This window comes from Corapipo altera, unplaced genomic scaffold (genome assembly GCF_003945725.1).
Source record: "Corapipo altera isolate COAL_440 unplaced genomic scaffold, ASM394572v1 22b, whole genome shotgun sequence".
Taxonomy (NCBI): Eukaryota; Metazoa; Chordata; class Aves; order Passeriformes; family Pipridae; genus Corapipo; species Corapipo altera.
In genome coordinates this window covers 25064405-25085754 of record NW_020884876.1, presented here as the reverse complement: position 1 = coordinate 25085754, position 21350 = coordinate 25064405, and the positions used below count along the sequence as shown (strand labels likewise).

General features: G+C 40.0%; 1 protein-coding gene across 5 annotated transcripts in view; it reads left to right on the top strand.

Annotated features, from left to right (window-relative positions):
- The window catches only part of NFKB1 (nuclear factor kappa B subunit 1), a 55721-nt gene that overhangs the window by 31378 nt on the left and 2993 nt on the right, over positions 1-21350 (top strand). For 3 of the 5 annotated variants that reach the window (XM_027635792.1, XM_027635790.1, XM_027635794.1), the window contains 14 exons: positions 88-246; positions 1859-1963; positions 3882-3973; positions 4552-4690; positions 7032-7154; positions 8106-8195; positions 9025-9222; positions 11774-11915; positions 15037-15151; positions 17019-17220; positions 18949-19118; positions 19932-20034; positions 20700-20824; positions 21165-21231. In XM_027635792.1, the coding sequence (XP_027491593.1) occupies positions 88-246; positions 1859-1963; positions 3882-3973; positions 4552-4690; positions 7032-7154; positions 8106-8195; positions 9025-9222; positions 11774-11915; positions 15037-15151; positions 17019-17220; positions 18949-19118; positions 19932-20034; positions 20700-20824; positions 21165-21231 (1830 nt within the window). The remainder of the gene's footprint in view (positions 1-87; positions 247-1858; positions 1964-3881; positions 3974-4551; positions 4691-7031; positions 7155-8105; positions 8196-9024; positions 9223-11773; positions 11916-15036; positions 15152-17018; positions 17221-18948; positions 19119-19931; positions 20035-20699; positions 20825-21164; positions 21232-21350) is intronic. The other 2 variants (XM_027635791.1, XM_027635793.1) reach the window with 1 other exon arrangement.

Here is a 21350-nt window from a genome sequence, read left to right as displayed (position 1 = left end):
CCTTTTGATAGTAATGTTTGTTCCATCTGTTTTGTTATGGGTCCCCTACCCCTTGTGTTACTTCATCTGTCTCCTTGTCGGTTCCAGAACGAGAGAGAGAAATTATCCGCCAGGCAGCGATACAGCAGACTAAAGAAATGGATCTCAGTGTCGTGCGTCTCATGTTTACAGCCTTTCTTCCTGACAGTAATGGCAGTTTCACACGGAAACTTGATCCCGTTATATCAGATGCAATATATGACAGCAGTAAGTATGTTTGGCTTTAGTTATTTTTTTAATAAGGGGCAAGCTTTTGTCCGTACAAAAATGATGGGTAGATATTGCTATACACAGACTCATCTAGCCCTGCTGCTTGCCTGTTATTTGATGAATAACAGGTAAGTAGCCCATGGATAATTAGCCAAGTACATATACTGTCATTCTGGTTTTTAATGGATGGTGATGTAAGCCACCGAGCAAGATGTTATTTTGCTGTTAGCATGTTTAATCCTGCCGCTTTTATTATGAGGATTTTGTAAATTCTTGTTACATTCGTAAGAAGGGCTTGAATTTTGCGGTTTTCGGTTGCTTTTTGTGACAAAGTCTTGTCACGCAGGATGTGAGGAAAAAATTACTTCAATCTTTGTTGAGAATTTGACACCTTTCAGTTTTGCTGACCATCTGCTTGTCCTTATTTTGAGAGACTAACATAACCAGAGTTCTCAATTCATTTCCTTTAGATCTGACAGTGTTTTTTGTACTTCTGTTACATCCCTCTGTTTTTTTTCTAAGTGAATCTTTTCACTTCATGTTTTCCCTTGTGCTTTTCGATTATACTGACTCATTTTACCTGAATCCTTTCGGCTGCCTGAGTTATCCTCCCTGAGGCTGTGGATTACCATGTTCCTGATAGTCATTCTGTAATGACTCAGAAAATGTACCATTTTTTTCTTTTGCAACACTCATGTCTATATCATTGCTTTTTAAGGGCAAAGTCTAGACGAAAAGGTATTAAATGCAACTATTCTACTATGTCTGGTCCTTGCTATTAATTGGGAAATGTAGTGATGTCAAAAATTTTAACTTTAACTAAGGAGACAAATAAAGGGGAAATTTTGTAAGCGTGTTTCTGCTGTTGTAAGTTGCTACACAGATGTCAGTTAATAGTTTCTGATCTCCCAAGGGGAATTCTTGATTGTTAATTTCAGAAGATTTTTCTTGGGTTTTGTTTGTTGTATGTTTTTTCTAATACTCTTCTTTGGTACCATTCAAGCCTCTTTCACACAACAGACACAGCTTGTGGTAGCATAACTGCCTGTCACAGCTGCTTTTACTTATCAGATGATAGTTCTGTCTGGAGGACCAATAGCTGTTTATTGATGCCTCTGCTAGGATCCATGGAGGTGGGCTTTTTTATCACAGTCCAGTAAACTGGCCAAAACTGACATGCTTTCAAGTAAACCAGAGTATAAAGCAAAGCATTGTATACAGTGAGATACAGAAAACAGCTCTCAAGAGCGTCAGGCTGTCAGAAAGCAGGGAAAAAAAAGCTATGTTCTCTTGTACTGCCCTTTTGTCATAAAATTAGTACTAGTGCAGGGTGCTGGATGCAGTTCACTGCTGGGCTACTTTGCTAGTGGAGTAATTATGGACCTTATTTAATAGTTCATAATTCAGTCAAAGCTTAGAGGATACCAGGTTATGCCTTTCATATGAAAAGCTGTTGATTTATTCATGTTTAAAAAACCAGACAAATTTAAGTAGGTTTTATTGGAGGCTTGTTTTTCTATTGCATTTCTGTGTGTTTTACTTGTTGGTTTTTTTTTAAATCTTTAACTGTTATGAAGTTAAGCATTTTTTTAACCTTCCCTTTCAACAGAAGCTCCCAATGCCTCCAACTTAAAAATTGTAAGAATGGACAGAACAGCAGGGTGTGTGACAGGAGGGGAAGAGATTTACCTTCTCTGTGACAAGGTTCAGAAAGGTAAGAGTCCTGAGTATTTTAAGACGCACCAGTACATCTGGAGTACATGTGAAGCCTGCTGTGCTGTCTTAGTATTCTACCACTCTGATACTGCAGCAGGATTTTTAAGCACACAGCCTTTCTAGATGTCAGGCCAGCAGTCCAAAAAATTAATAAATCAAGATAGTCTCTTGCAAACAAATTCAGCTTGTGTTGCTTCCATGGAGACCATGTGATCACCTTTGTTCTTCTCAAGAGTTTGCTCTTACCCATATTCTGGATTTTTTTGTGGGTGGTGGGTCCTGGGTGACATTTGACTCCATTAACTTAACACCTGCTCTGAATTATTCTAAAGTTTATGATTTATCATTAAGTTCCTGATTATAAGGAGTAAGTATGAACATTCTCTGTTGACCATGGATGGGAACTTAATGTGTTCAGCTCTACTGCTAGTAACTTCATTTTTATGTATATGCTAACGGTAGAGATTACTCTATATAAACATACTTCTCATAGGTTCATTTTCAGTCTCTGCTCATGGCTTTGAATGTATCAGAATTTGGCAGTGTGCATTTGGATGCTTTGTTTTTGTATAGGAAGATAATGGTTAATATGGTTGATTGTATTTGGGCTAAACTAAAAAGAAAAAACCATGGGAACGGGGGAAGTCCTTTGCATTTCTCAGGTATAGGTAGTACTTGAGACTCTCTGGTGTAGATTGCGTGGTAGAGTGGGTACCCTGTTCTCATCTATTTGGAATCAGTTCCTGCACATGTTGTTAAAATCACACTGACATTTTCTGTTAAGGCAGGCTGTCCTTTTCCATCTCTCTTTCTTGCAAATGCCCTTCTATGAATTAGGGAAGAGAGAGGGCTTTGGGGACTTCCAGGGACTTAGAAAAGAGATAGGGCTTTGAAGGCTTCTTAAAAGAAGGGACTTTAAAAAAACTATTTCCCTTCAGTAGTGTATCTACCCTTTGCCATCAGGGCTGAGATAAAACATAACTCTTGTGCACAAAATAAATAAATAAATGTCTGACTCAATGGAAGCCCTGCGGTGGGGTTTCCCCTCAGCCAGATCGGGGTTTCCCCTGACCTCATTGCTTTCAGAAACCTCATGCCTGAAGGAACTTGAGCATGCAGGACAGCAGGACTGGAACTGGTGGTTCACAGTCTTGAGTCTAGCAGGTGTTGGATCAGAGGAAACAGTCTGTCTGCTCCAGAAGCCTGTCCTGCATCAGTCACCCTAAGAGAAAATGGGCTTTTTCTGGGTTTTTTTCTTGCCAGGACTGCCGGGAAAGGAATTTGCTAGTGTGATGTTTCTCAAAAAAATATAAACAAATAAATACAAAGAGAACGAAAGAAGATTTGCTTAGAGGAGCAAAAGCCAAATGACGTGTTTCTGGCCTGTGCTGTGTTTGGAGGGTGAAGGATCGCTGCTGACATGCTGCTCACTCACAGCCTCACCGCCTCTCTGGGCTGCAGCTCCAAAGTGGCACTCTGCCAGCAGCAAGCGGAACTTGAACTGTGGCACTTCAGGTTTTGCTACAGTTTTTTGAACTGAAACTGTTGGAGGAGAGAGGGTGGTTTCTACATTTCACGCTTCAAGTTCTCCCCTCCTTACATGTTGGTTTCAAATAAAGCTCCTCTGGAATGTTTTATAGCCCTAGAATAGGAAGAGGTAGTGAACCTAGTTCTCTTTTCACAGCTCAGTAAGTAGCAACTTCAGTGAAGTCATTACAATCAGTCTGACCTAACATTGGTGTCAAAAATGGGTTATTTCTGATGTTTTCATAAAATGGATAAAGCTAATTGATGTATTGTGTAATATTGTCATTCAGCCAAAAAGTAAATGTGTTGATTTTTATCTGAAATAAACTTAGCCAAAGGTTAAACAAATGCCCAAACATCCCAAAGTGTGTTTCTTTCATTCTTTGCAGATGATATTCAAATACGTTTCTATGAAGAGGATGAGAGTGGTGGTATGTGGGAAGGCTTTGGAGATTTTTCTCCGACAGATGTACATAGACAGGTAAGTAACACAGCATTTCTCATTTGTTAATGATTTTCTCATCTCTGTAAACTAGGATTATATTATAGTTAGTAAATGAGGTGAAAGCATCTGTATCCTGTACTGACCTCTTCTTTGGCTGGTTACTTCCTAGTAACAATACAAACTTAACAGTTCTTTAAAGACCTACATTAGGTAACTATGCAGGTTGGGAGTACAATGCAAGGAAACTGGGAGATAGCACATGCACCAGTGTAAATTGGGATACGATATATGAACAGCTCTGAGAGCTCCTGTGAACACAGTGATAAAGCCACAGAATAGATGCTAAATGATGAGGGGACAAACAGTGCAGTACTAACATATGTGATGGGGTGGTACTTTGCATGACAGTTCTGTCTTTACCTAAAGGCCTTAGGACTCAACCTCAGGAGTGAAACTGAAAACTACAATGGAAGTTTATTGTTGTAACAGCCCTTTGCTACAACTTTTTGCCTCCCAAGCTGTAAACCAACTCCTACAAAACAGTGCAAACGTAAAAGCAAAGTTGTCAAAACCCATGCTCCGTGATAGTTATCTTCCTATTGTTTCCTTCACAGTTTGCTATCGTGTTCAAAACCCCCAAGTATCGCGATGTCAATATCACAAAGCCGGCGTCTGTGTTTGTACAACTGCGGAGGAAATCGGATCTGGAAACAAGTGAACCAAAGCCTTTCCTCTACTACCCAGAAATTAAAGGTAATTCATTAAACCTGTTTTATATATTGGAAACAGAAACTGTAGGGTCCCTAGAAGTGTTTTTAATAAGTTAAGACTTGCTGGATAAGGACTTTTTTTTTTTTAGTTGTTGTTTTTAGAAAATATTATATTTGCCTCCTAATTTTGGGCAGAGCCAATATGAAGTGTGGTAGCTTTATAATGGCTTTGTAGGTGTTTTTATTGGACTGGTAGGCAGTAAATCGATGAATATTTTCTGAGTGAGGCTCGCTCATGCACACATGCCTGTCTGTACGGTAGATGGCACTCTCTTCCTCTGAGTTTCTGCAAAATAATTACTGTCAGTAATTTCAGCTGAAACCTTAAACCAAAGATTGGTTGGTATCTGATGGAAAAGGTACGTATTTTGCAGTTCTCACATTTTACCATCATGCCAAGTCACTGATCTTTTTGAATTTTCCAAGACCAAGACATTTCTTGTGAGAGCAGGGAAAGTGCTGTTGCAATCTCTTGTGTTTAAAATTTCAGTTACTTAGCAGGAGTAGAATAGTTGGTATTGGACCTGCTTCCTAAATTATTAGTGAAAAGAAGTTTAACTAGCAGATCTGTGTCCTTTTGAAGTCTGCATTTGAAATGTTTGACGTGAATGGCAGGAGCAATCATGGTTTTAAATACCAATAGTGTTAATGATATGGAAATGCCTTGAGGCCCAAGTCATAATTGCTGTTTCGTTGTATTAAGACAGTCTTTCTGCTTAACAGTTTACCTGTCTGCAGGTTACACTATTAAGTTCTAATCTAGAATGTTCTCTATGTTTTCTGTGCCTAACTTGGAGCTGTGTTGAAATCTGTCAAAATCTCTAAAATGTGTGTGTCTGAAAGCATGAGTGGTAAGGGACTCAGCACTGCTGGAGAGGGAGGGATGGTGGTTGATGTCCAAGTGAGTCTACTTTACACCTGTTATAATAAAATAGAAGAAAACATGCATTCACTAAAGCTTTCAGAATTGCCAGAGGATTTCTTCTTGGTAATGATTTCAGGAACCTCTTGCATAAACATTATGGGAAGTGAAGTATACAACTGCAGAGCGAAGTTGCCAGATTTAAAGCAAACCGCTTTTATATGTCTCTTAATGGAGTAAAATTAATTGAACATGATGTGCATTTTCAGATCATACAACCTAATCATAAAATTACCATTTAGGAACATTTGTTACAAGTGTTCACACAAACTCAGACATATGTATGTGGCTTTTTTTGTTTGTTTCTCTGACTAGATTGCTCTCTAGAGTTTTCTGTCCTCGTCAGTGTGAGTATGCCTGATGTGTGCATGCATATGTACTTACAGATCATGTATGCCTGGAGATAATGCACATGTATTTTTCAGTGTACTGTTTCATGTGTTCAGCTGTCTCATTGTGCCTGTGCATGAAATTTCTTTTTGTCATATGGCTATTGAAAACTACTAGATGGCTTAATAAACAGATTATATTTTCTTCTTTCCTCAACAGTTCTACTGGATTTTAACCCATATAATGTTTGTATCCCTATTTTTGTAGCTCTTGTAATGACATTTTCACTTTTCCCAGTAATCCTTTTAAATCTTCGTGTTTTGCTTTCCAGGAGGGCTAAGTCTTATTTTGAACTTACACTATAAAATACATTCAGGGTTTTTTTCTACTGCTGCTTAGAATGGTTTGACAGTATTATGTCCTGGTTGAAAATAAGCTGTCGTTGTTCTAGGAGCTTTTAAGCTATTTTAAGTAAATAATTTCAAACAAGCATGGTTTTCACCGTCATGTGCCATCCCTTAAACAAAAGTTCAGAGGACACTGCAGGTACCTCTGATAAGGGTCCATTTCTCAAGTAGATTTGCTTAGTAGAAGAGCCTGTGCTTATATTCCCCAAAGACAAATGTTTTTGAACAAGTTTGTGGTTTGGGGCACTTGTGCTGATTTAGGACTTGGCTTAGACATTTTAGGACCACTGATTTCTAGGGCTCTAAGTACACAAGATACTTTTGAAGGAATCTCTGAGCCCCCTAAGGCATCTCTGCATGTGTCCCCTGCAGTCTGAGCACAAGGCACTGGCACAACTGAAGAGACAACACAGGCCCCAGCTATGCTGCTGGTCTGACTGGGGACTTGGCACTAGCTTGTTTCTTGGAGGAATTCTCACTGCTCCAGTACATACAAAGTTAGGTTCTGTTATTTGGAGTTTGAAGAAAGTTGCCTCTTCTTACCACACTCTGCATTTTCCTTTCTAAAGTAGTAAACTGTAGTATTGCTTTCTGTATGCACGTCTGTGCTGTGCATGGCCAGCAGTAGGACTGACTCCCTCTCCTGTCTGTTCCTTCTATCCCAGATAAAGAAGAAGTGCAAAGGAAACGACAAAAGCTCATGCCTAACTTCTCTGATGGCTATGGTGGAGGCAGTGGCACCGGAGGTGGTGGCATGTATGGAGGGGGAGGTGGCGGTGCTGGCTCTGGTAAGGCAGTGGTTTTGAGTGAAGAGGGAAAGGGGTTCTACTTTGAGAGCAGGATAGATGTTTATTCTGATTTTTAAAATGTGGTGAGGATTTTGTCTCCTCCTAGGTAGATAAGACTTGACTCCGTTGCCTTTATAATACTGTCACTCAACTGAATCAAGCATCTCCTTGTTTTCTAAACACTTCCTCATCTCCTTTGCCTTCCTACTTTGGAAGCTTTGTTGCCTCCTGGGGCCTTGAAGGCACTGAAATTCATGAGACAGCTCAGTTAAGTACTGTATTGGATGCTGAAAATTAAACAGGTTCTGAATTATTTCTTGGACCACTAGTGGTATTTGGCAAATTAACCCTGTTAGTGCAAAGAACTATTAAAAAATTGGAGATACTATTTAGTAAATTTTCTACAGTGCTCTATCTGTTGAAGTCGGAGTGTATCTGATACGCAGGATCATAAAAGCATTGCTTTGGTTCTTGCAGCAGAGCATTAAAAATCTACAGATCAGCAAATGTCATCTGAACAGCAACGCTTTTTTTAGAGCAGGGAACAGAGCAGCAGTTTTCAAACTGTTACATGTGTTGCCTGCAGCACATCTATAGCATAACACCAGAATACAAATCTGTTGTGGTCACAAAGATTCAGAAGCATAGAGGCAGCTTGTAATGTCTCTGCTGAGTTTTAGATGAAGCATATAGTGATATTACATTTGTGTGGTCTTACAAATATTGGGGTAGAGAGTGTCACTAGCCAATCACCTAGAATTTCTTTGGATTTTTGGAGAGGTGGGGAAAAGCTCACCTTTAGCCTGGAAAATTTATTATAATTGGATGGAATAAAGCAGAAGGTGTGCAGAAAACAAAAATCCACTTCTTTAGCTTCACGTTCTCCTAGGTGGTATTTTCATTGCTTTAGGATGCAATTCTGTTAATTCTTAATCTTCTTCCTTTCTTTAGGGTTCAGTTATCCTTCATATGGATACTCTGCTTTTGGAGGGATGCACTTCCACCCTGGCACAACAAAGTCCAATGCTGGAATGAAACATGGTAACAGTAAAAATGTCATTCTTCCAAGAGTTGAATTGAGTTTGACCTTCTGTATTTTCTTCTGCAGTATGAGCCCAAGTGTCATACAGGTCTAGCTAAGTGATTATAATTATACTGCCCTGCTTCTCTTTTTTCCTCTCCAAGTCTACCTTAACAGCTGTGTGCATGTTCCTTTTTACTTCTGACTCCTGAGAAGCAGTCGCCAAAACCCTCTATGTGCTTCTGTATTCAGCGTATGTTTCAAGCAACAGCCCTTTTACTTGCTTGAATGTGCTGATTACAGGTGACCCAAGGACTAGACCAGAGAAAATGTATCTTCCTTTGTTGCCACAGCCTGGTACTACACAGTAGCCCAGAGAAATCTGTGGAAAAGATTAAATTGTTAATAAGGACACTCTTGGCTTCCTATAATAGGAAGGTAATTTCAGATCTATATGTTGAATACTCTGTACTTATTTCCACAATCTCAGGGATGGATTTTCCATTAGGAAAACAAAAATGAATATGAATAATTCTGCTAGATTTCCTGAGATTACTTCAGACTTACATTCTTGTACCATAAAAAGAGAGGTACATCTGTTGTAATATATGAAAGTTTATTTTTAAAGCAGAGGCTGTCAAAAACATAACTTCAGAGCAAGTTACATCACTATGTCTGTCTGTGTCCATTGGCATCTGAAATTGTATGATTCATGAGTTTTATGATAACACCTATGTTAAAGTAAATTTTTATATTGATTCTTCAGGGTTTAGTTTTGTCTAACTGAGCTTTATCACTTGCATTAAAAAAGCAACAGTATTGGACACTAACGATTCTATTTTTTGTTAGAAGGACTATCAAATAGCACAGCTGAACAAACCAGGAAGAGCTCTGATAAACAAAGTGACAAATGGGACACAAAACATGATGTGAAGGTGGAAACTGTGGAGAGGACTGTGTGCAGAATGTCTGCTGATAATGAGGAGAAGGAGGATGCTGCTTCTTCCTGTAAAACTGAAGTAACCGAAGCAGATTTCAGGTGGCAGGGTAAGTGAACAAGTAAATGTATTTATTTAGGGTAGATCAAACTGCTGTAAGGGTAAAGCTAGTGTAACAGGCCTGGAAACTCCATAAATGTCTGCTTGCTGTTTTCAGAACATGATAATGCCTCCTGGAGGAAACGAGGGATTTTCTTCCACCAAATCTAAAGTCCCTCCCCATACATAGTTCTGTAGGTAAACCGTTGTACTGCCACTGGGCACTTGAGCTTCTGCTTGTCATGCAAAGGAGATGAGACAGCTCATCCTGCTGGGCATGTTTAACACTGCCTTTTTAATAAACCTGTATAAGGAACAGCCGCAAGCAGTGAAGGCACAAGGGATACAATTCAGCAGTTGACTTGGCTTTTGATATTTGATAGACTGTAATGGATGTGTTAAATGGATGTTGGCAGTGATTGCAGAAAAGAACTACTGCAACAACACTGTTAAATTGCGTGCAAAGTAGTGTTACAGGTTTGAATTTAAAATAAAAAGGTATCTTTTCCCATATGGCAAATACCAAGTAAAATAACTGTTGGGTAGCAAAGTGTTATGTATCAAACAAAACAGGAGGAAGGCAAGAGTAGTCAATAGAAATGATTTAGCAGCAGAGTTGTAAAATATACAAGGACTACAAATCACCCTCTCCCAGAGCAAGACATTCTTTTCCTGGATTGTTTTTTAAAATAATTGGTGGACACTTTTTTAAAGGAATTGAGTAATTGTGCTTGTCATAAAATCAAAAAAACAACAGTTAGATTACAGAGACATGCTAGCAGCAGGAATTGAGCAGGAAGGAATGTTTCGTTCTTGGCTCTTACCAAGTGCAACATGATCTACACCACTTTAGTTGTTCCTTGGATCAGGGAGAGGGCACGTTATCTTGTGTGTATCAGCCATGAAAGGCACTTGCTATTAACAGCACTGGAAACCATGGCTTGGGAAACCGAAGTGGCATAATAGCTGGGTTTTAGTTGTAAAGCTTCTTGTGGTCTGAGAACAGATGGTGCTCTTGAAAAAGCTGAAGGAACTTGCTGTTTGCAGTTCTGGTTGTGATAAATCACGTGGCTGGTTCAGAGAGCAAAATCTTTTGCTGATACGAAGAACTAATAATGTCCATTTAGCAGTCGTGAAGGAGAGACCTGAACTTTTACCTATCTTCTGAGTAATGAATGTTGTAGGCAGGAAGTTGACCTTGACCATTTCTTTTCTGTATCTATTGTAATGGTATGAAAGGAGGCAACTTCTAGCTCCAGGTTATATGAAGAATGGGGTGCAGAAGAACAGGCTTCATAAAACAGCTACTGTAGGCTAGATCATTTGGGTATTAGAGTAAAAGATGCTTGTAGTATTTTGAAGGATATTTTTTCTGTGTTTGATATGAAAAACCAGGGTGTTTCAGCATCTAGTTCATTGGTCTTTGGAAATGTCTAAATGAGAAAAGACCAAATTGCTTAACGCCCTTTACCCTGACTGCTTATCCTGAACATAACATCCATTTAATGCTATTATTTAGTGTAAAGAGGTAAATAGCAAATACGAATGTAGCAGCCCAGGCATGCAGTGGAGCAGCCACAGTGATGTATTGGTTGGAACAATAAGCTTCATGGATAGCTGAGTAAGTCTTTGCCTTACAGAAATGGTGAATTCCTGTTCATCAGGGATACACTTCTGACCCAGTCTTAATGCCTGGTTTTGTGTAACTGGAAATCCTGGGTATTGTTTCCCCGTGTGTGCTTTAAATGACGAAGTCTGTTGTACTTGTTTGCTCTTAGTAATTTCCAGCCTTACGAGGTTTTATGGAAACATGAAACTGTTCAAAGTGCAGGCTGGTTTCAGATGATACTTCTCAAAATGATGACTGTAGTTTAAGAGTTCATCTGTTTCATTTTCACTAGTTTCTTGCTGATACAGAACCACGAAAGTATTGACAGAGCAGCCTGAGTTACTTTTTTTTCCAAAAATGAGTTTTCTCTCCTTTCTCCCTTTTGTCTCCCCATCACGACAAATTCTACTTTTTGAAATCTCAGTGGTTGTACATTTTATAAATCTAAAATCAGGATACTACAAATACTAAGCAGTATAAAAACTGGAATGTTTAAAACAGGAGCTCTGCTGCTGCTGTACAGCAGGAGAGACTGCATGATATGAGTCTGAGGAGCACAAAGCCCCATGTTTATTTCATGGCTTTTCTGTGAGCATCTGTGCAATATTTGATGGGTCACTTAGGCTTCTTGTACCTCAGTCTCCTCAAGGCAAAACTACTCAGAACTGCATGAGAAGTTTTTTTAATTGCTCTATAGACAAGAGTCAGAGGTAGCTTCCAGGGTTTGAGTGTTCTCAGGGTTCCTGCTGCCTGAAGCTCAGCATGCACCTAGTTTTGATTCCAAGGGACTCGGTTTCCTCTGTTCTTATCTCTCAGGAGTAATTAGTGAATCAGTGAATAATGCTTGGTGGTCTGCACTTTGTATTTCAAGGACAGCACAAACGCCTATTGAAAGAAGGTGGTGTTCCAAGGAAGAGAACCAAACTGATGAAGACAAAACTTTGTGTTGCAGATTCTCTGTTCCTGGAGAAGGCCATGCAGCTTGCCAAGCGTCACTGCAACGCTCTCTTTGATTATGCTGTGACTGGAGATGTGAAGATGCTGTTGTCTGCTCAGCGCCATCTCACTGCTGTCCAGGATGATAATGGAGACAAGTGAGTTGACCCCACTATGCTTACTGGGTTGAAACTGATGATTTTAGTGGCAGAATGGTGTAGTCAATTTGTTCTATCCCATGTGCATGCCAATCACAGATGGCAGCACTGCTCTCATCAAATGAATATCTTTCTCCTTTGTGCTGTTTGGAAGAGGTACAGCTGTGATTTAGAAGTTCTTGTTGCATTTGCAAACAAGTTGTGCACACTACAAAGTTCATTAATCCAGTACCTGTCAGAAAGTACTCTGGTCACTGACGGTATGTTGAGCATGTTGTGCATTTCTTTGCCATTTTTTACTTCCAATCTTGACTGAGCATACACAATGGATGAGGATCTGCAGGTTGGTGCTAAAGGGGAGAGTGCCCTGCTTTTTATTCCATGCAAGTCCTTAAGTCTTTATAGGAAGCTTAAAGTAAGAGATTCACTGGGAGATATAGAAACAATAGCTGGAGGGTCCATACTGCTTTTCTCCCACTGAAACCAACTTCTTCCCAGAGGACCTTATTTTGCTCTTGCTTACATCTATACTGTACTGTTGTCTTCCAAAGGATTGCACAGATGTTTGTGGCAGACTTGGCTGCTAATATTTGCTTATCAGTCCTTCAATAATGTGAGCTGGAGCAGAAATCCATTTTGTTCCTCTACAGCTATGCAGATTCTGTGGAACTCAGAGTGAAATATACTGTGAGGAACTAATGATTAGTATTTACTTAAAATGAAATTCAGCAGAAGCAGCTCTGAACATTTGCAAAGATAATCTCTGGTATAAGCAAGTGATTATCACATCCTCACTTCTCAACTGGCAGGCCTTGAGCAGGCCCTGTGCAATCACCAATATTTCTTTAAATTGTAGTATTTTATACAGTAGAAGCCACACAAGCCTTGAAGTGTCCAGCTAGAAGGAAAATTACAAGTGACTGAGACCTGTATCCCTGTTCAACTACTCTGTAAGAGGTTACTACTTTCACTCCACTTTTGGTGAAAATGGGTCTCAGAGTACACATAGAGGACTGCACAGTCACAGAGAGCTACTTTGCTCTCTCAATTGCTTTCCAACTGGCAACCTAATGTCTGCTTTCAGGAAAGCAGGAATATGAAAGAGGCAGGAGCTAGCAGCAAAATCTGCCAGCACTTTGGACAACACAGCTTCTGTGTTTAAAATGAAACAAGGGGGATAGAGGAGTATTGAGCAACTAGGACCTGCCCCTCAGATTTGGACTTGCAGAGCATTTCAACTAAATCAAAATGCTTTTCAGAATGATGATAAATAGTTGTTTTGTTCCTGAATCAAGAAGTATCGGCAAGCTCAAGTTCATGTTGCCTTTCTCCTGGGATGGATTTTAGTCTGTGAGCACATCATATATCTGTTTTACTCCATAACATTTTTAAAAAGAGAAGCTTTGGTGACTGTCTTCCATCTCTCTCTTGGAGGCAGGGGGAAGGTTAAAAATCATAAATAAATTTCCCTGACTTTCACTTTAGTCATTAAAATTATATGGCAACAAATAGAAAATTTTTGCTTAAGCCTTAAAAAAATGTTGCTGTCAACAGTTTTGCTTACCTTTCATCAAAGCAGTATGCAGGGAATGAAAATACCTTTAGTGGGCCTTGTGTTGTGTTTCATGGCCTTGAGACAGAGCACAGTAGTCTGTGAGTAGAGTATGTTTACAAGTAACACCGGCTGTGACTGCATTTGTACCTTGTACCATTTGTACCAATAGCACTCCACTGATGGCTCCACAGGGATGCAGAAATGCATGTTTTCATGTAGGACTGTTTAAGAAATAGAACTGACTGCCCTTTTGTGGTCTGTTCAGCGTGTCTTTACAGTATCACATGTAGAGGCAGGATAAAATTAAAATACTTGCTGCAGAAAAGAGAATTAAAAGCAGTAGAAGAGCATATGTGTTTCTGAAGTGAGATTTGGAAATAAAATGTCAACATAGTAAGAAGTATCTCCCAGAGAGCAGAGGAACAGCTCTTTTCCAGTAATGGTGGGTCTGTTTGAACAGCACAGGAGACTTGGAGGTAAAGTGCCATGGTACTGCCTATGGCAGTGTCTAGAACCAATGAAAAGGGCCCTGCAGGGTTGAATTTGGTTTGTAAATTATATTTTTTCCTTTGTTAAATTATCTTCTGGTTTTGAGTGCTCTCAGTCTCAATTTCAAGATCACTCTATGCCCTGAATGGCACGGAACTTTTTATTTTTCTGATGAAAGTGTAAATCTGAGACTATTCAGGTATTTCTGGAGCAGCATAACAGACACAGCACATGTCCCATGTTGATATCGTGTGTCAGCAGCAATATGCTAAACAGATGAGACTAGAAGCTGGCCAGCACCTGCTAAAGAAGAGCTTGGCAGGATATGTTTAAAAACAAAGAGCATGACTTCCAAATGAAGTCTCAAGGGAACAAGAAATAGAGAGCTCTGTCAGACAGGGGTGATGGGATTCAAACCCTGCTTTTTTCTTGGTGTCATTTTGCTACTCTGGCTGATGGTGAGGGACCTGCTCTGGAGAAGAGCACTGGAAAGGCCATTGCATTAACCCAGTAGAAGTGTCTCACTACACAGTCACTGATGTCCCGAAGCAGGGGTTTTTGTTGGCATGACGTCTGTGGCCACTGCTGCAAACCTTGTGGTTGTTAGTCACCAGGCCTGAGTCCTTAGTCAGTTTTCTGTTTGAAAGTGAAGGAAAGGAAAACCCACAGATCTGGCTGGGGAAACCCCAAGGGAAAATCTGCTTTGGAGGCAGAGGGGCCTGTGGAAATTCTGCAGGAAGCTTTTGACAGTGAGAGGTGTTCATCTGCTGCATAATTCAAAATATAAAAAAAAACAAATGAGCAAAGAATCTGGGGATTTTCTGAAGCAATTGTTTTGTGTTACTAATTTTGTATATTAGACTAGAAGTAAAGTTATGCTCAGGGCCGGCAAAAGCTATTCTGAGTTTTTTAATGTTGGGGCTCATTTTAAGTGCTAATATTTAGTGCTGGAATCATTACCTCTAATAGTCAAGTGTTTATGTCAGAATTCAGTCAGATCTACAGCAAAGCCTTGAAATTTTTATAATAAATTTGAAAACAGTCTGAATTTGTTAATCTGCTTTTTGTTTGTTTCAGTGTCCTTCATTTAGCAATTATCCACCTTCATAGTGAGCTGGTGAAAAACCTCTTGGAAGTGATGCCAGATTTGAATTACAATGACATCATTAACATGAGAAATGACCTCTATCAGGTGGGCAGTTGTGGTGGTACAAGTGTTGCTGATTGTCTAGCCAGTAAAAGAGAAATTGCTTCTGTGGGAAAGAGACGAGATCTGACAATTCAAACAAGTTTAGAAACACAGTGACATATTGTAAGGTGGTGGAGGAACGAGAACCTGTTTTAATAAGTTTAGTCCATAACTCCCCTTGATGTTAACAGAAGTGTCTCCATGGGTTAATTGCAGAATAGGCCAAAAATGGTAAATTCTTCAGTTCATGTCTTCAGTATTTGGCTTCTCTGTTCCTAAATCAGCGGTATGGATTACACTGTGCCAGCTCTGGGCTCTTTTGACCTTTTAATGTAGGTTAATTCGGGATCATGAGCCAGTTGCTGCATCATCAGTTATCTATAGGCACGTGAAGCCATAGTAACCTATTCCCTTCCTACAGCCCAGATTGTATTTGTGTCCATCACATGAGCACCAAAGATTTCCCTTTTTATTTCTGGATTCGTATTATAGTAAAACCAAAAAAATAAGCCCGTTTCCATGTCTTTTACCTTGGAGGAAAAGAACTCTTAACTGCCAGGCACAATTCTGTCTCCTCAGCTTCATGTGTGACAGAGTCTGAGCTGTTTGTATTGTAACTCAGGTTTTAAAAAGAGCTGTGGGAACCTGCCTGAAAAGGAATCTCTTCTAAAGAGATTGTGTGCACCATTTGGCTGTCGCACAGGTAACCAGCTGGACATTACACAGCAGCACTCTGACACTTGTGTCGTTTGTTTTGCTGTCAACAGTAGAGGCTGGGTTTTTTTTTTCTATACAGATAGTCCCAGAAGGTTTGACTCCTTTGTTTTCTCTCACATTTCATTTTTGTGTTCATATAAGGCAAGTTTGAAAAGTGGAGGCTGATCAAAGCAAGCAGAAGATTCTGAATTGAATTCTGTGCCCTCTGTTTAACAGAAACCAGAAGCAGAGCTGTACTCCACACATGAAATAAATCCCTGACTACCAGGACCTTTACAGCTCTTCCTTCCTTCAACTTATACCTTAAACCAGTGATGGGAGAGAATGTAGGCTTGGGCTAGAATTTTCCTTCTGTACAGATATTCTGAAAGCTGAATTGTACGTGTACCGTATAGATGCAGTAATTAATTGCAAATGTGTTGACAAATCTATTGACAAACACAAGCTTATTGTGCAAAGCTGGAATTAGTCTTTTTTGTTTTAATAGTCCTCTGTTAATATAAATATAATTATCTGGAGATGGACTCTTGTGTAATTTTTAGATTATTTTAATATTGGAAATATGATTTCCCAAGCCTTACTAGAATGCTTACTGTTTAAATACATGCAACTCTGAGTATGTTCACTAACTCCTGTGCAGCCATTTTGAGGGATAAGGAGCTTCTAAGCCCATGGCTGCAAACCTCTGATTCAGGAGCAAAATTGAGAGCATGGTTCAGTGGTAAAGGCAGATCTGAGCAGGGCCTGGAAAGTGCGTGTGCTCCAACCATGGCATGAACTTGGTGATGGGGCAGCTGGAAGCAGGGTTACAGTGTCTGGGGGGTGCAGGGATTATCTCATTTCCCAAGTCCCTTACACTGCAATGCTCAAATAGCCAGGTCAGTGCCCTGGCTTATAGAGTAGGCAACATCTTTGTTCCTCCCAAAGTCCAACTGCTGACACTGGCAAGGCAGCTTTTATTTCCAGTAAGTAGAAACTCTATTTGTAGTATTCAGTAGAAGAGAATGTACACATATGCAAGCTTTTAGTTTCTGTTAGCTTTGGAGTGGTATAACATCTTCTCACACTAGGAGCCTTTATGGGTTTCAGAGATTGCTGTAGAAGTGATGTAGCTGTTGCTTATCTTCTCGTGGCTTGCTTCTGTCTCTTCTAGACCCCCTTGCACCTGGCAGTAATCACAAAGCAGGCAGAGGTGGTAGAAGACTTGCTGAGGGCTGGAGCAGATGTCAGCCTCTTGGATCGCCATGGTAATTCTGTCTTACATTTAGCTGCTACCGAAGGAGATGACAAGATCTTGAGTCTGCTCCTCAGGCATGAGAAGATATCTCCGATGGTCAACCTTTCCAATGGTGAAGGTATGGAAAGATAAGGGCTCTATGTTACACTTAGCTACTAGACAAACACGACCCAATTCCTGCCCCTGCCAACACCATGACTCTACACAGGTAGATACAGACCTTGAAATTAGCATCTTTCCTCATTTTGCATATGTTTGCAGGCACAGATAAGAGAACACAGATGTGTTGGTTTTCTGGTTATACAGAACAGAAAGATGTAATGGCCACATGACATAGTATGGATTTGAATTTTTGTTACTCTGTATTCTCTTCAATCTCACAAAACTTCAAGCACTGTGTTCCTTCCAAGATACCTTATGCCACCACTGTTTTTTTAAAAAAAAAAAACCCTCCTAGAAGAAAATGTTTCCTCTTTTCTAGTGAATGAATCCCCTCAAAAATAGGTTCTGGACCAGTGTTGAGTTTTGTATGTGGTACTTCGTGACCATACAGAATTAGACCCTACAAATTAACCACAAAGAGACAATTCTCCCATTTTTCATTGGCATGGGGGATTTGAATTTAGTAGTACTCTTCCTCTATAGATTGTAAAATTTCTGACCTAAAAATGTCATTATGGGATTCAAAAAACGGTGTTAAGTTCCTCAGAGAGAAAGAATTTTTTATTTGGTTGGATATTGTTTGGTTGGTTGATTTTTTAAATACAAGGTTTTGTGATCTAGTGCAGGTAATCTTGAGATGGTAAGGCAGTGTGACCTTACAGGAGGATGATATTAAAATATACCAGTTATTCCCCAAGACTGTTTCTAGAAGAGATGTTCAGTAGCAGATGGGGCCAGTGTGGGGTACATACTTGTTTAGCACCAAGATGCAGGTTTTATTTTTAAGGCTACTCTCTCTTGAGGCAAAGAGATGCTCTAGGTGAGCTCTGTAGTTCCTGCCTTCTGTTCCACCTTGTAGTCTGCTGGGGTTCTTTTTCTTGCGTGGTTTTGACTCACCACCATTAGCACAACTAGTTCCAATTTATGCACAAAGAACATTTTTATTAACATCATTAACGTGATCCTGAGCCTCCACCTAGAGTGCTACTTTAGGCTCTGGGACCCCCAGCATACAAAGGACACAGGCTTGTTAAAGTGGGTCCAGGGGAGGCCATGAAGATGCTCAGGGGGCTGGAGCACCTCTCCACTGCAGACAGGCTGAGAGAGCTGGGGCTGTTCAGCTTGGAGAGGAGCAGGCTCCAGGGAGGCCTCATTGCAGCCTCCCAGTGCCTTTTAAAGGGAACCTATAGGAAAGCTGGAGAGGGACTTTTTACAAGAGCGTGTAGTGACAGGACAAGGGAGAATGGTCTCAAACTGATGAAGGGTAGGTTTAGATTAGATATGAGGAAAACATTCTTTACTATGAGGGTGGTGAGGCAGTGGAACAGGTTGCCCAGAGAAGCTGTGGATGCCTCATCCCTGGCCCAGATGGCCAGGTTGGAAGCAGCTTTGGGCAACCTCATCTGGGGGAGGTGTCCCTCCCCACAGCAGGAGGTGGGTGGAACTAGATGATCTTTGAAGTCCTTTCCAACCCAAACAATTCTATGATTCTATCATCTTTTAGGGCATAAGCAGGCAAAATATGTTACTTCTGCTCAGATAACTACAGAAACTCTAACTTATTTTACAATTCTCATAGATGCGGACATTTCAAAACTCATTACTCTGACTTTTCTGAATTTTTCAAATATTAATGCAAATGGACACATGCACAATATCAATGGTTGGGATTTATTTCGTGTAGGTCTCAGTGCAATTCACATGGTAGTGATGGCAAACAGTATGTCCTGCCTCAAACAGCTGATTGCTGCTGGAGTTAATGTCAATTCTCAGGAACAAAAATCTGGACGAACTGCATTGCATTTGGCTGTTGAACAAGAGAACATCCCTTTGGCAGGCTGCCTTTTGCTTGAGGTAAGGGCAGAATTTCTTTCTTCCAGGTCTTTCCAACTATATATTTAAATACTCTGGACACTCCTTCAGTGCTTCAGAGGAACAGAAAGGGGGGTTCCTGTTTATCGACTAGATTACTTAAATTAGCATAATGGCAAAATTATTGGTAATGTTATTCATGGTTTTGTTCAGCACTGCTGGTGAATCTTTTGGACAAGCTGAGGAATTTGCAGTGACCCTGACCTGACTGCATATGCCATGTTTAATTTGCACTGAGTAATCCTGGCAGCCAATGAACTTATTCATGAACAAGTTTATCACTACTTCTGTGTGTAGTTGAATGTGTATAGAGAGATGTGCATAGAGATGGAGTTGTGCATATCTATAAGTATTTGTCTCATCTTTTTAACACCTTGATCCTTAATTCTACACACCTCCTGCTGCTGTAGCTCTCCTTGGCGTTGGTGTATGGATGTGCCACCAGCCTGGCTGCTTTTCTGAAGAGCAGCAGGAAGGCAGATTTCTGTGCACACCATTCACACTCCAAAGGCCAAGGGTAATCACACGGCAGAACCATTACATGGGATGTAAAGTGGCTTTAATGTACCTGGCCTATTTGGATATACACTGTGCCTCCTGCTGTAACCCTGGAGCACACCACAACCATCTGCTCCTCCATGCAGACAGTTGTAGTTACTCTCTAATTATTTCTTTTCAGACATTAGTTTTTATGCAAACAGGCGTGGAAAGTGCTTGCCATGCTTATGCAGACATGAGCCTCTGTAGCTCTATTGTATAGATTTCTTTTCTTTTTGTCATTCAATAAAAACCTAGGGTGATGCAGATGTGGACAGCACTACATATGATGGGACGACTCCACTTCACATAGCAGCTGGAAGGGGCTCTACAAAACTGACAGCAGTTCTCAAAGCAGCAGGTATGAAAATAGATCTTTGCTGGAGAGTTCTCTTTCACAGTGATGAAAATTCAAGTTAGAAGGCTGCAAGCAGAAAAGAATGTGCCCATGAACTTTAATGAGTGGAGGAAGTCAGATGTTAAAGGCCTGAAGGTCTGAATTTCCTCAGAAAGTCCGACTTAGAGGTGCTATACTAACCACTCTTCAGCACCATCTAATGGCTAAAAAGGCAAATTATGTTGGTCAAGAAAAATCTCTTGAGCACTCTTGGAAATTTTTTGAATATTTCTTGTGTAGCTTTTATAGCTGAAGAAGTGGAGAAGAGACCTTGTTATAGCTGGGATAAGTGTTAGACTGCTTTAGAAATAAAAATAACCCCATCACTGAAACATGAGCTTGTTACTGTTTCCTATTTTAGGTCACTTTAGAAGAATTAGATTTGAATATTTATTGGAACATTTTTCCCCCTCTTTATATTGGAGAGTAGCACTACACAGAGATGTGACAGCATTTAAATGTAATTTTAAAAAGAGTTATTTGCTGGCTTAATATAAAATATCATTTAGCTGGAGTAAATAAATTAGCTGTTTTGCCATTCAGAAATTAGAATGCATATTTTAAATATTGTTGAAAAGCAACTCGAAGCCTTTTTTCTTTCTTTTTTTTTTTGCACACTTGTTTTCCAGGTGCAAATCCTCACATTGAGAACTTTGAGCCATTGTTTGATCTAGATGATGTGAAAGATGCTGAAGATGATGATGAAGGGATTGTGCCTGGAACAACACCACTGGATATGGCAGCCAACTGTGAGGTAGGTAGTCTGTTTTTGCTGTTTGGTGGGGTTTTTTCTGTTTTTATTTCTAATCATCAAGGACAGTTCAGATCTCTTAGCCAGCTCCTTTCACTGCATCCACAGTTATTTCAGTGGTGACAAGCAACTAATTTGCCATCAAAAATTAAACTAATTCAGCCACAAAACTCCCACAATGAAATAACATTGGAAGAAAGCTCCACTTAACAGACTACTGAACCTCAGAGAGGAAAAAATGCTGATTTACAGATGGAATTAGGTACAATACTGCTGAGACTTGTCAAGATAATGGATACTAACAAGGTTTCTGCTAAATACTGAATTTGATATATTCTCTTAGGTGTACGACATATTAAATGGGAAACCCTACCAGTCAACAGAGGTTTCAGAGGAGTTGCTGACACGAGGTAACATCTATAAAGACTTGACAATATCCCTCTACTAATTGAATTCTCAGACCATAGTGGCAGAAGACATTGCCCTGGTATAGCTTGTAACTGAACTGGTGAGGGAGAAGAGGTACCCT